General features: G+C 33.8%; 1 protein-coding gene across 5 annotated transcripts; it reads left to right on the forward strand.

Moving 5' to 3' along the window:
- Positions 1-2,163: 2,163 nt before the first annotated feature.
- On the forward strand, positions 2,164-12,714 carry LOC140886086 (uncharacterized). 5 transcript variants are annotated; one of them, XM_073292589.1, is made up of 16 exons: positions 2,164-2,292; positions 2,454-2,627; positions 2,785-2,836; positions 2,918-3,025; positions 4,596-4,680; positions 4,792-4,846; positions 5,015-5,407; positions 5,920-6,000; positions 6,909-6,968; positions 8,267-8,365; positions 8,480-8,590; positions 9,529-9,600; positions 9,710-9,826; positions 9,945-10,094; positions 11,049-11,149; positions 12,135-12,714. In XM_073292589.1, exons 2-16 carry the CDS (start codon positions 2,466-2,468, stop codon positions 12,460-12,462), a joined length of 1,974 nt encoding a protein of 657 aa, XP_073148690.1. In that variant the 5' UTR covers positions 2,164-2,292; positions 2,454-2,465; the 3' UTR covers positions 12,463-12,714. The 5 variants fall into 5 exon arrangements, with proteins under 5 accessions (XP_073148690.1, XP_073148692.1, XP_073148693.1 ...); XM_073292591.1 differs by having other exon boundaries at positions 2,454-2,586; XM_073292592.1 differs by having other exon boundaries at positions 2,182-2,215; positions 2,454-2,586.
- Positions 12,715-13,698: the final 984 nt, after the last annotated feature.

Raw genomic sequence — 13,698 nt, forward strand, 5'->3', positions numbered from 1 at the left:
TGTGTTTGCCCCTACTCTATGGACGGTGGCTGTCTCTTGCTTCTATTTATTTTTTTCTAATTCATCACAACTTGTGCCTGAAAGTATGTACCTCCAGTTAGATCTTTTCATCATGGAATTTCAATAGCTCTTTGCTCGCTGGAATCAATTAGCTTTGAGATTTCATTTGTCATGACACATTAGTTCATGACTCTCGCTTTTTATTGAACACCAGCATGCACAGCGAATATCTCAACATGTCAAGAAACTATGTTTTTTTTTTTTGTTTTTTTGTTTTTTTTTTTTTCTGGAGTATCATATGGAGATAGGTTACTTCTGTATGTTGTGTCCCAGTTAGCATAGAAACTGTTGTGTGTTCTTGTTAATAAATAAAATAAATGAAATGGTTTTAGTATGGCCACTGATAAAGGAAATCAATGCTGGTTTGCTAACTAAGCTTTTCTCAAACCAAGCGTATTATGAGAATTTGTATAAAGATGCAATTTTTGTTTCTCCATATATGTCGTTTGTGTCTTCATGAGTTTGTTCCATTCACAGCATCTCAGGTCGTACCGAGCCGTTATGGAAGGAATTTAATTATGCCCAGAATATGTGGCAACATTCGGGACTTGATGAAAACTGGCAGAATTCTCTAATCAAAAGCACGTCAAGAGAGATCGATTTATTTTTATTCGAGATCATCATTTGAATTAAACGCAATCATTATCTTGGGAGATATCCAAATAAATTTTTGTTTGGGAGGGGGACTAGAATTTAGATTTTAAAAACCAAACTGGCTTTATTGAACGTTAAGTTTTCAAATTTGGTTTCGAGGTGTTTTTTTTTGTTTTGTTTTGTTTTGGAATGAATGAAATACTGATTTTAGTCGGAAAATGTTGACGTAAAAATCAGAAAATGTTATCGTGTCCGGTGTTATGTCAGTTATCCAAAAAAAGAAAAAAAGAAAACAAGAATTTAAAACATAAATCTAACTTGTGTTACAAAATTTCAAATTTTAGCATTTTTTTTATAAGGATGACAATGGTCAGGTCTAAAACTATATATATATATAATTTTGATCCCCTGCATCTTAGGGTGCAGGAAAATTATGTGCGATCACTAAAACCCGGTAGTGGATTTTAGTGGTGCAAAAAAAAAAACAAAAACCACAAAAACCCACTACCGAGTTTTAGTGGTCGCACACAGTTTTTCTGCACCCTAGGGTGCACGGGATCAGAGCTATATATATATATATATATATATATATATATATATATATATATGAGGATTTTTCAGCTGTCCAATAATATTTTTTCACCTCGTTCTCGGCTACTAAAACTCGGCATCGTAAACACGGTACCGAGTTTTAGTGGTCGGGGACAAGTTGTGTATTATTGGTTGGGCAGCTGAAAATTTATCTATATATATAAATATAAAATATATATGTATTATTAATAATATATAATTATATTTTTATATTAAATAATTAATATTTTATCCATAATTTGAGTTTATAATATTTTTGGATTGAAATGAATCTATTTATTACGATATGTTTATCACGAAATATGTCGTTATAATTATTTTGGTTAAGAATTATTAATTAAAAAAATTGATAAATTTTAATTTGTGAAAATATTTTTTTGTTTTGAAATTAAATTTAAAAATTTTTGTTAATTTTTATTTAATAAATTTTAAATTATATAATTTCTGACGGGTCTAACGAGTCTAATCCAAAATAGACTCGCCGGATTCGTAGAACGGGCTCGGGTTTAGCCAAACCCGCTTGTTGCCCTCCCAAATTTTTTCATGTCCAAACACAGGAATATGAAATTCAAAATTCAAATTTGAACTCTTTAAAAAAAATAAAAAATAATAATAATAACTCCAATTTGAACATTGACAAGAACATAACGGACTATTTTGAGCATTATTGTACCAAACTAACATGTATTGGGGCCTGGGGGAGACTACTTCAAGACTTTCTAATTTACCAATTGAACAAAAAAACACAACCAAACATAAGAATTTGTAATAAATCCAAATAAAAATCGAATTACAACTTTATCTTTAATTTGTTTGAATAAAAAAACCAAAACATTGCTAATTTTTTTGGGTATTATTATTAACATATTATATTATATACAGAAAAACACAGGAAAGAAAAAAAACCTTCTCGTTGAAGTTGTAGGCTAGCTAAAACACAAACATAACAGCTACCAAGGAAGCTACGGAGGTGGTTACTATATTTTATTCAGTTCAACTCCAAAGCGTGTTGTCTTCAATTATCTTCCTTCTCCTTCGCCCACAAGAGTATTCACTCTCCCAATCGCGTTGATTTGATTTTGAAACGGACTATCATTTTTTAGCTCTGTTTGCTATGAGAGCAGAAATGCATTGATTGTGTTACTGTACGCAGGGATTGATTTTGCTTTTGTTCTGGATTTCAATTTGTAATCTTTCGACGTAATCAGGGCTCTTCACTCATGGCTCGGACTGACAGCAGTAAAAACAGCTCATCGAACGAGCCTGAGGGTGCGGAGATCTTGTATTCAAAGGATAACGTGGCAATCCATCCTACGCGGTATGCTTCGGAGAGAATCAGAGGTCGGTTGAAGTTGATTAAGCAAGGGAGTTCTATTTTTATGGTATTCATCATTCTTTCTTATACTAGAGCAAAATAATGTTACTTTTGGTTTTAAGAATAGTAAGAATCTAAAGGAAGCTATGGTGGAAAATATTATTTTCTCATCTACGAATGTATTTTGTATTTTGTCCCTGAAATAACCTTTTAATTGAATGCAGACATGGATTCCTTACAAAGGGCAAAACTCGGATGGTGGGTTGTCTGAGGAAGGTGTGATCTCAAGTAACTTCATGACTCACAATATTTGCATTTTTTACTTGAAATGTTTATGCTTCCTACGATTTTGTGCAGATAAAAATCTATATTCCATTAGGGCAGTGCCATTTTCAGATATTCGGTCAATTCGAAGACACACTCCTACACTGGGTTGGCAATATGTTATAGTTGTTATGCAATCAGGTATCATTTTAGTCGTTACCCCTACCAATTCTTAACATTTGCAAGGGCATACTGTATGCTGATTGTTTAGGGCACGTGACATCCATTTTGCCTTTAACCTAGAGTAGAGAGATGATGGGAAGTTTCTGTCGAATGTTTTTTTTTTTAAAATCATATTCATATTATCATATTGTGACCTGCACATTTTTTTTAGAAACTGAATGAATCCCCAATATAACAGTTAATTAGATCCCCAGTATGTGTCATCAGTCACCCTAAAGCTTACTATAGGCAAGTCAAGCTTGCTAGCAAAATAGTTCATGGATACTTCTAGTTCTAATTTTTCATCCTGGACCTGCCTATTATAACATTAAATTCTTGTATTCATAGTCGTATCACTGTGTTTCCAATACCTACTATCATTGCGCCTTCCCCTTCAACTATAATCACCGTCCCCTCCGTCTTAACTCCTCATTTTAACATCACTTTGCTTCCATAAGATAGCTGCACTCGGTCAATAACTGACAAGAAAATCTAGTCAATTTATCGAATACTTTAATAACACATCACCAATTATAACAAGAACACAATAATTAATACTGTAAGGCTCCGTTTGGTTTCAGTGATAGGATAAATAATACATAAATAAATAATATAATGTAATAAAAAATAAATAAAAAATGATAGTTAATATAGTATTTGATTAATATATTATAGTTTATTTGATTTGATTTATTAAATTTTATATAAAAATAATAAATTACCATTTTGTCCTTTTAATAATAAAAAAATATGAATAATATTATTTATAAGGGGTAATGTAGTAATTTAAATTCAATTTTAATTGATATAAGATAAATAATTAATGATTTGATTGATGTAAAAAAATAATTAATAGATGGATAAATAATATGACGAGAAGAACGCGAAATTCGATAAGATAAGTTATACATAGATTAATAATATAGGCTACCAAACGGAGCCTAATAGCATAGTTAAAGTATCTTTGAATTAATATTTTATTGGAATCAAAATTTAATTAACCATAAAATATTTGTAAAAAAGATTATCTCATATTACCATCATCCTATTTTGTCAAGCATTAGGAAAGAACTGAAAGATCTTAATCATGTCCTCTGCAATTCCTTTTGCATTTTCTGACATTAGCTGTTTTGTCAACAAGTTCTTGGCTTTATCAGCCAAGTTGGGGTTTTTCTCTTTTGTATTTTTGCAGTCATATCCATGTTTTTCCTTGATTATAAATGTGAATAAATCCCGTAAAACCTTAATGTATGCATCATTTGCTGTAAATTGTTTTTTATCAGTCATCAACCATCTTCTTTTCTGCTTTTGCTCAGAATAAATATTCTTTTATTTAATTCTCTCTGTTAGATTAGATGAGGTGTTAAAAGAACTTTATTATCTTTATTGTTTTATTTTCCCTTTTTATCTTAAGTTACTGAATTGCTGTTGGAGGGACATTTTACCATTCTACCGAGTGAAACTTTCTTGTTGGATCTTGTTACTTGGTTAACATTGCCATCGTGACATAAATTCACTGACCTCAATTTATATTCTCTATTGCTTTCAGGACTAGCTTTTCCTCCCCTATATTTCTATAGTGGAGGAGTGAGACAATTTCTGGCTACCATTAAGCAGCATGTTTTTCTTGTGAGGTAAATTTGCTGCAACTCTGTAATGAATGTAAAGTCGATCGCCTTATAAAACCAAAAACTTGTTAGCTATTTACCCAGATTCTATTTATTTGATTGGTGTTTTATTTCCAGGTCAGTTGAAGATGCCAATGTTTTTCTTGTGAATGATTTTCAAAATCCTCTCCAGGTAATTGAATAATTAGTTGCATAATTGGCAGATTATATAATAAGCTATGCATACAAGATAGGTTGGATTTGCTTTTTGCTTAATTTATAAGACATATATTGACGATTGATAGCTATGACATTGACCAATAATCGGGCTGATATTCATTGTCCACCTTTTCTTTCTCAGAGAACTCTCTCTTCTTTGGAACTTCCTAGGGCTGTTCCTGTTTCAAGTGTTACGTCCCCAACTCTTTTGGCTAGCGAACTTCCCTCTAGTGATGATCACGCTAAGGATGCTTCTAATAAAAGCTTTGGTAGTAGTTTTCGGGAAAATGGCAGGCAGAGACGGAAACATCATGATCCTGCTCGGGATCTATCAATTCAAGTGCTGGAGAAGTTCTCACTTGTTACCAGATTTGCTCGAGAAACAACTTCTCAGCTCTTTCGGGATGGTCGAGTTGATGGATTTTTTCCTATTGAGGAGAGGAAGCGTGATCAGTCTTCTCCGATGTATCACCCCAGCACATCTGATGATTCTGAAAAAGTTCCTGAAGTGCCTGTGTCATCTGATCCACTAGAGGTGCTTCATGGTTCATCCTTTTGAATGGTTCTCTATAACTTCAACTTTAGGGATGCTTGAAGTTATCAGTTGTTGATAACTAGTCCTCGATAATTAAGAAAAAAGTCTTTTACTGGTTCAAAAGTTCCATAAAAAGTATCTGGGTGGATTCCAAGAGGATGTAGTCATGTAGCTGTTGCTGTCTGTTTTCTGAATTTGTAAGCGGTTACATTTCGCTACAAGCTGCCAGCATCGAGTTAGTTAATGCATATTCAACCTGATGTGGTTATTGTCTCTGCTGTGGAAAAGAGGATTGATCGTAGAAACATACTGGGGAGTTCCATGGCTGTGGCATGCCTAATCTTGTTTTGGAATCGATAATCTTGGAATGATAATTGCCTTGAATACTGCCTATCAGATTAGAATGTCAAATTTGTTTTTCAATGTGGTTCCTACAAATCCAAATTATTTGAGTTTTGCTTAAAATCCCAGGTCAGAACCATCTAATTCAGGCCTTTGTCCTTTCTGCACAGAAAACCTCATCTAGGAAACAATCTTTCGGTGAAGAAACAGCAACCGATGTTGGAATATTTGAGCTTATCAATTTTAAGGAGGTATACAAAGGAGTTATACTGTCGAGCATCTCCTTTTACCTTTATGTTCTTTTATCACTTGAAACTGGAAGTACATTAGTTATATTTGTGGAAGTTACTAGTCGATCTAATCTGATATCTATACTAAGTTTATGCTTGCTGGCTTAATTTACTTGGTAAATCTTGAATCTGAAACCCCCCTCTCTTTATTGGCAATGGAGGTATTGGCTCTGACTAATTCTCAATTTAGTGTGGTGGCTTGAAAGTGTTTATTAAGTATTAGTTTTGAGGAATCCTCTGGAACATCCATGGTGATCATGGACAAACCTGAATTATATTTAGAACAGATTTCTGTGAACAAAGTAATTCACTCACCGATTTAAAATCCCATTGAAACAAGCTCCATTGTATTTATCATGGTTGAACCTGAAATGTTTTTACATCTGACTTATATGAAAAAAAATATCCATTTTCCTATTTAAAATGCATTAAAGCTGGAGCCAGTATATTTGGATCTTTGGATATCCTTTGCTTTCTTTGGATGCCACGCCCCTTCCCCTGCTGCTTACCCAATGGATTCAGAAATTGATTTATGAATTAGGATACCTGACAAACAATAAAAGCAAGTTCGCATGAACTAATTGGCAATTTTCTTGCAACTTGACTTTCTAAGGCCCTATCTTATTTCCATGTAATATTTCAAATATTATGTCTGTTTGCATTGGGATGGTGTAAACTCCTTGTCTCGTTTGACCAAATAAATAATTCTTCATTTTGATTATCCTCATTTTCTATTAAGTGCTAGGTGATTTAACGTTCTATCTGTTGCGGCCTTTGAATTTATTGCTTTGTTTATCTCTTAAAGAGGACCAATCTTACTTTTTCAAATAGCAATAAGATGTGAACCAATATATTTCTTCCCTTGGCAGTTTGATAAATTATCGCTTGTGTGGGGAAAACCACGGCAGCCACCTTTGGGACATGAAGAGGTAAAATGATGTTTTGAACTTCACTTGTGCACAAAATGTTAACGCTATTTGGTTGTTACAAAAGCAGGGTGTTGCAGCAGTTTTTTCTACTATATTGTCTTTCATTCGTGCTTTGGTTATTGATTATTGATTACACATTTATCAAGAGCTGATTCATGACTGAAACTGGTACATGAAAAATGATATTTGTCAATGACTGAAGTTACAGAAGAACTTTGGTAGCAAATGTATTGGGATTGACAACTGGAAATTGCCAGGTTGGGATCAGGTAGATGGGTTTCCAGGTTGAGTTTTGGGTGGAATAAAATGAATTCAAGGCACCTGTTCCTTGACACTTATTTGCCTGTGTTTGGATCAAATCTTGAAAAACCAAGATGTGACAAAATTTAGGGCCTGGCAGTGCAAGAATCAATTGAAGTGTTATTTGCAAGCTCATTCAAGCAGGTTTAGCAGTTGTCTTCAGTATCTTAGATGCCCATTAGAGGCCCTGTGCTGTTTGGTGCATCTTTCACCATTTTAGCCCGTCTTCTATCTTAATTGAATTTCTTACCTTTCTTTTATAAGAAATGCCCCTGAGACGTGTTTTTTTCCTTTAAAGGACTTCTATTTTTGGTGGTTAACCACATCTTGGGAAGAACTTCAGTCCTCAAACTTGTGCTTATTGGGATGGATGTTTGAGTGAACCTTTTACCATTTGAAAACTTCTTTCCTTGTTTAAACAATTTTTTTTTTTATATATCTAACCCAATTTATCTTTCATAAATTGTCAATTTAAATGTTACTCCAATTTCTGAAACAATCACTCAAAAACAAACTAAAAAAAATTCACTTTTTTTCTCTCTCTGGCTGCTACCAACTAATTATTGCATTATTTTGCTATTTTATATAGTTTTTGCATGACACCACTTCGTTAATTGTCAAATAAACTAATTTTTTTTATCCAAATACCATTTCAAAACTATTATGAAACTCCTCAAAAAATTTAAATTGAAAGCTGACTGAAGCCCAACCTAAAGCTGCCTTCTTTTTTTGTAAAACCATGAAATAGAAATACATTGTTTCACATATAGTAAGGGGGAAAATAAAAAAATAAGAAAAGAGGAAATAAAGGGTGAGATGTATTAGGGTGTTTATGACTCCGTCTTGTTTTCGGTTGATCCTCTAAAATATGCAGTGATGTTTTTTGTCCTTAGTTAACTTGTTTATTCTCAACATTGACATGGACAATAAGTCTACTAGAGCAATTGCTTATAACATGAATATTATGTCTGGTTCAAATTGAATATATGCACTTGCAGTGGACTACCTTCTTGGATTTAAAAGGGAGAATAGTGGATTCAGAAGCATTGAGAAAGAGAATCTTCTATGGGGGCATGGAGCACAATATGCGAAAGAGGGTATTGTTCATCGGTTGAGATTTTGGTTTTGATGTTGGAGGACTTTATGTTTGTGAATTGATAGATTTAGCTTTTTCTCCCCCGTTATGATGTCACTTACCTTGTAATTTACAGGTTTGGAAATTTTTATTAGGTTATCACTCATATGATTCGACACATGCAGAGAGGGAATACCTTGTATCTGTTAAAAAGTCAGAGTATGAAACATTAAAAAGACAGTGGCAGGTCTGTGGATAATGTTTTCTTTGTTACGTATGTTTCATGACTAATCTTGGTAATACTGTTGATTTTTTGTTCAATTATCTGGTTGCAAATTATTTTGCTTTTCCTTTTTTGCAGTGTATATTTAAAAATGAAACTTTTTGAGTTCTTTTCTTATTCAATTGAGAAATTTCAGCACACTGTATAATGAATTTATCATTTTGTATTGTTTAACCGTGAAAAGGGAATACCTGTTGTCGAATGCAAGTTATCCTTTTAAGCCTGAATAAGGACAACTTTTACAACATCAAGATGTAATGCATAAGCAAAGTCTTTTGACAACTCCTCTCGAGACAGTAAAAAGAAATTCCCTTCCTGATATTTTAGACCTCTTAGAGGAGGTCATTCAATATGGTAGAGAGTTAATACAAGTGGAGATCTTGGCTTCGTCTTCACCACTATTTTACTAAAAAAAACACTTGTGCTCTAGCCTTTTTTAAAGTCTTCCACCTGCTCAATCCGGGATGCATTAGATATATAATGGTCTTACATTTATAACGGTTTGAGCTTGTTAAAGACTTGGCTATTCAACTATGAGGTAAATGCTGATATGGTGTGCTAATATCAACTTCTCTACAGGTTTTTGTGTTGTATTAATCATGCTGGGAACATTTTAGCTTGACCTAGATATTTAGAGTGAGTGTTTTGTAAAATAAGATACATCATGTAATGTGAAAATTTCAGTGAGGCATCTTCCCAAAAATGGAAGTGAAGTTTCTTGACTGAGATCTAAAAGGAAGCATTTGGAATAATGTTTGGAATTTATTGTGTCTAATGGTTTTTATGACTTATATCGCATTTGGAATAATGTTTGGAATTTATTATGTCTAATGGTTTTTATGACTTATATCCTGCACTTTTAGTTGCGATCTCTCTGATGAGTTTACTTCTATTTTTTGCAGAGCATTTCGCCAGAGCAGGCAAAAAGATTTACTAAATTCAGGGAGAGGAAAGGTCTTATCGATAAGGATGTGGTACACTCTACTAGCACATTTCATTGCTTATATATGCATTCTTAGATCATGATGCTTGACAAAATTAATAAAATTATAATGTTTTTCTGATTTTATTTTCCATTTCCAGGTGAGGACTGACAGGTCGCTCTCATTTTATGACGGGGATGATAATTCCAACGTGTGTCTGTTACGTGACATTCTGTTGACGTATTCATTTTATAATTTTGATCTTGGGTATTGTCAGGTAGCCAAACTTTAAGTCTCATAAATTTGACAAGTGCTTGTGAAGCACACTTCTCTATTTGACTATTTCCATGGTCATTGCCTCTGTTTGCTTGCTAGCTAATGCTTTTTTTCCCTAGGGCATGAGTGATCTTCTCTCTCCCATTGTGTATGTCATGAGGGATGAATCAGAATCCTTTTGGTGCTTTGTTTCCCTTATGGAACGCCTAGGACCCAATTTCAATCGTGACCAAAGTGGGATGCATTCTCAACTTTTTGCATTGTCAAAGGTTCTTTCTCTGTTACTATTTATAGCTTTTCATCTCTGTGCATTTTGTGTACTTGATTGTGTTATGGGAAGTGGATCTATTATTATTTTTTGTTGGTTTATCTCATTGTTGTCGCAAACTTGTTGATTTTGATTGTCAGAATGTGACAGATTTCGACTTTACCTTGACATTGGTATTGGTTGTAATTTTCCCAAAAAATTTTCATGTCCATTATCAATGTTGTGCTCACATGATCATTTGAAATTTTGTGCTGGAAACCACAAAACTGCACTTTTTTATCGTTTTTTTATAATTCAGAGTCATCCTACTCACTGTCGTAAATGGTGGTAGGCGGTTGAAATTTTTTTTACTTCTTTTTTTATACGTAATTATATACAATCATGCATTGCAATTGCAAATAGTAATTATTCTTCATGTAACATATGCAATTAAATTATGTTTATGCATATATAAGCTTGATACAATACAATACCATTTGTACAAGGTGCAAATAAATATAATTAATAAATATTCATCACCATATTAATACTAAAGATTCATACAATACGAATTATAAAATACAATTTATTAAAAATATACAGGAACTAAACTAGTGGGCTGCTGGCGACAGCGACGGGCGGTTCGAGGCTGAAGAAGGGGCGGGGGTTGTGGGTGGACTGGACTGGTTATTATGTTTGGAAGAGAAAGTGTACAAGTGTATTAATAATTACAGTTTTTTTAAAATTTGTTGACTTCGACCGCCTCGTGCACCCCTGCTCATCTTCTACTGTGCATAGAACCGCCTAAGACTAAGGCGGTGTGGTTGACGGCCACCTCGCGGCTAGACGCCCATTTAAAACACTGATCCTACTGGATGCTTTTAATTGGAGCTGTTCCTTTTGCCTTTCAGTACTTATCTTGGTCACCGCAAGCTTTTTTCCACATAAGTAACATATTTCTTTTTATATCATGCAGCTGGTCGAGTTGTTAGACAGCCCATTGCACAACTACTTTCAGCAGAATGACTGCTTGAATTATTTCTTCTGTTTCCGTTGGATTCTTATACAATTTAAGAGGCAAGTGAGACTGCTGCTTTTTTCTCATCTCATCTCATCTCTATCTCATCTCAGATTTTTTGATTTGTTGTTTAACCTTATGAAATGTTCTGGATGCAAATCATAACGTTTTTAGTTTTTGCATCTAGTTCTAGTACTTAACATAGAAAATTAAAACAATACCACGGTTAGCAGCTAACGTGAAAATAATGGGCATTTGATTTTAAACTACCATCGGGTTACTATTTTGTTTTTCTTAAATTATTTCCTCAAGCAAGAATTAAATGTGGCATAAAAAACACATAGGTTGATTTTGTGAATTCTCACCTAAGCAGTGTTATAAAAATCGGCCTAGGCGGCACCGGTGATCGCACCGAAAAAGTGCTAGTCGGCCAGCCTAGGCGGGACTAGGCAGGCTCTAGGAGGCCCTAGGTGGAAATGATTTTTTTTTTTGGCTTTTAAATCATAAGCCTAACAAAAAACTGATAAAAAAATTTTATTACTCTTCCACGAAAACCCTGTCAACGTCGTGTCCAAGGAGAAGAGAAAAAAAATATGGAGAATGATAAGTTGAGAAATTTATGGAGAAGAAGTAGAGTAAATTTGTGGAATTTTATTAGTCACGTGATTTTTAACTCATTTTAAATTTGATGTTATCGTGTTGGAGTTATAATATCTGATTAATTATGTTATACCGTGGAATCCACCTAGTGGCGCCTAGTCCCCGCTTAGGCGCTAGGCGAATGTTATACCGTGGAATCCGCCTGGCGCCGCCTAGGCGCTAGGCGCTGGTCTGGCGAATTTTAGAAGCGGCGCCAGGCGCTGGTCTGGCGAATTTTAGAACCTTGCATCTAAGAGAAGCACAAGCTCCTATTGGATCTTGAGCTGCAAGCTTACAGAATTGTGAGTCAGTCTACAATTGGAAAACATTCGAGATAGAAAAAGATACGTTCATGAACCTTGTATCTATATTCAGTTTGCTCAGTGGGCGATTCTATTATTGCAGGGAATTTGAATACGAGAAGACAATGCGTCTGTGGGAGGTACTATGGACTCATTATCTGAGCGAGCATCTGCATCTCTATGTTTGTGTTGCGATCCTCAAGCGATACCAAAATAAGATAATTGGAGAACAAATGGATTTTGACTCGCTCCTAAAATTTATCAATGAGCTTAGTGGTCATATTGACCTCGACGCAATCCTCAGAGATGCCGAGGCACTGTGTATATGCGCTGGTGAGAATGGTGCAGCTTGTATTCCGCCTGGAACTCCACCTTCACTGCCAATTGAGGATGCTTCAACATATCATCAACAAGACGACGATATACTTTAGATTATTTCTTCACGATAAAAAAATGTGCAATTTTTTTCATTACATGTAATACATGAATTTCATTATATCCTATGTTTTTGGAATTAAGGCGTCAAAAATGGATACTTCACCAAGTCTTTTGTACTGCCCAGTGTTCATTTATATGCATGAATCCCTTTGGCGGCGTGTTAGTCCACGGACCTAAGCACGGAGTTGTGCTTGAGTCCATGGGTTTGCTAGCTACCATTTTCAATAGAATGTAATTTATTTTTCTATTGAGCTTAGAAATCTAAATCTGATGTTAAATTGACAACAAAATAAACTTTAAAATATATTTCTATCTATGAAAATTTTGAAATATTCGGGGGTGGGGTTTGGTGGAAGAGGAATGGATTAAGCACATAAATGGGCTCGATCTGAATAGGTGACGGTGTGTTCATTTCAAAGTGTTTTTATTTTTTTTTATTTTTTTATAACGATGAAATTTTGGTGGAATTGATAGATTTATTGATTTTTATATAATTCTAAATAGTTGTAAGGAGATGCCTACTCTTATGCAAAAATTTTCATAAAATTATGTGAATTTTGTAGTTTGAAATCATGTATAATTTTTCTATGGATATAATAATCTTTTTATTATTTAATATCGATAAATTTTACTTGAAAATTAAATCTGTTTGATTTATGAAAAAAGGACCATGAATTATTATTTCTATTTATTGAACAATAAATTTACATGCATGAACTCTAATAAAATTTTTAAAAGACTTATGTTATTTGCAATTTTAATATTTTTTTTTACGTATTTAACCTATAATTAATAATTAAGATAAGAAAAATCTGGCTCTTCATGATTGGAGAGAATATAAATAATAAATTGGAGCTCTCAACGAGTGTCCAAGTTGGTGGAATAGGTGAACTCTTGCCAGAGGTCAAAAGTTTAATTTTTTCTGCCAACACCTTCTTGGACTAGTCTGTCACACAGGGCTTGAGTAGTATGGTTTACCTGACTAACGTAGTTTGCAGGCTATTGCGTTAGTCCGGAGGTTTATCCAGAAGGGCACCTAAAGATAGCGATTTTGGGTTCTCAGTTCATAAAAAAAAATAAATTGGACATAATGAATAGTATGTCCTTTTGTAAATACTCCATTCCTCTTATTATTAGGTCACTTTTTTTTTTTTTTGTCTCAAATATATTGGTTTACATTATATTAGCATATTTTTTATAATTTTTTTATAATATATCTTTAATAACTA

This window comes from Henckelia pumila, chromosome 3, assembly GCF_033568475.1.
Source record: "Henckelia pumila isolate YLH828 chromosome 3, ASM3356847v2, whole genome shotgun sequence".
Lineage (NCBI taxonomy): Eukaryota > Viridiplantae > Streptophyta > Magnoliopsida > Lamiales > Gesneriaceae > Henckelia > Henckelia pumila.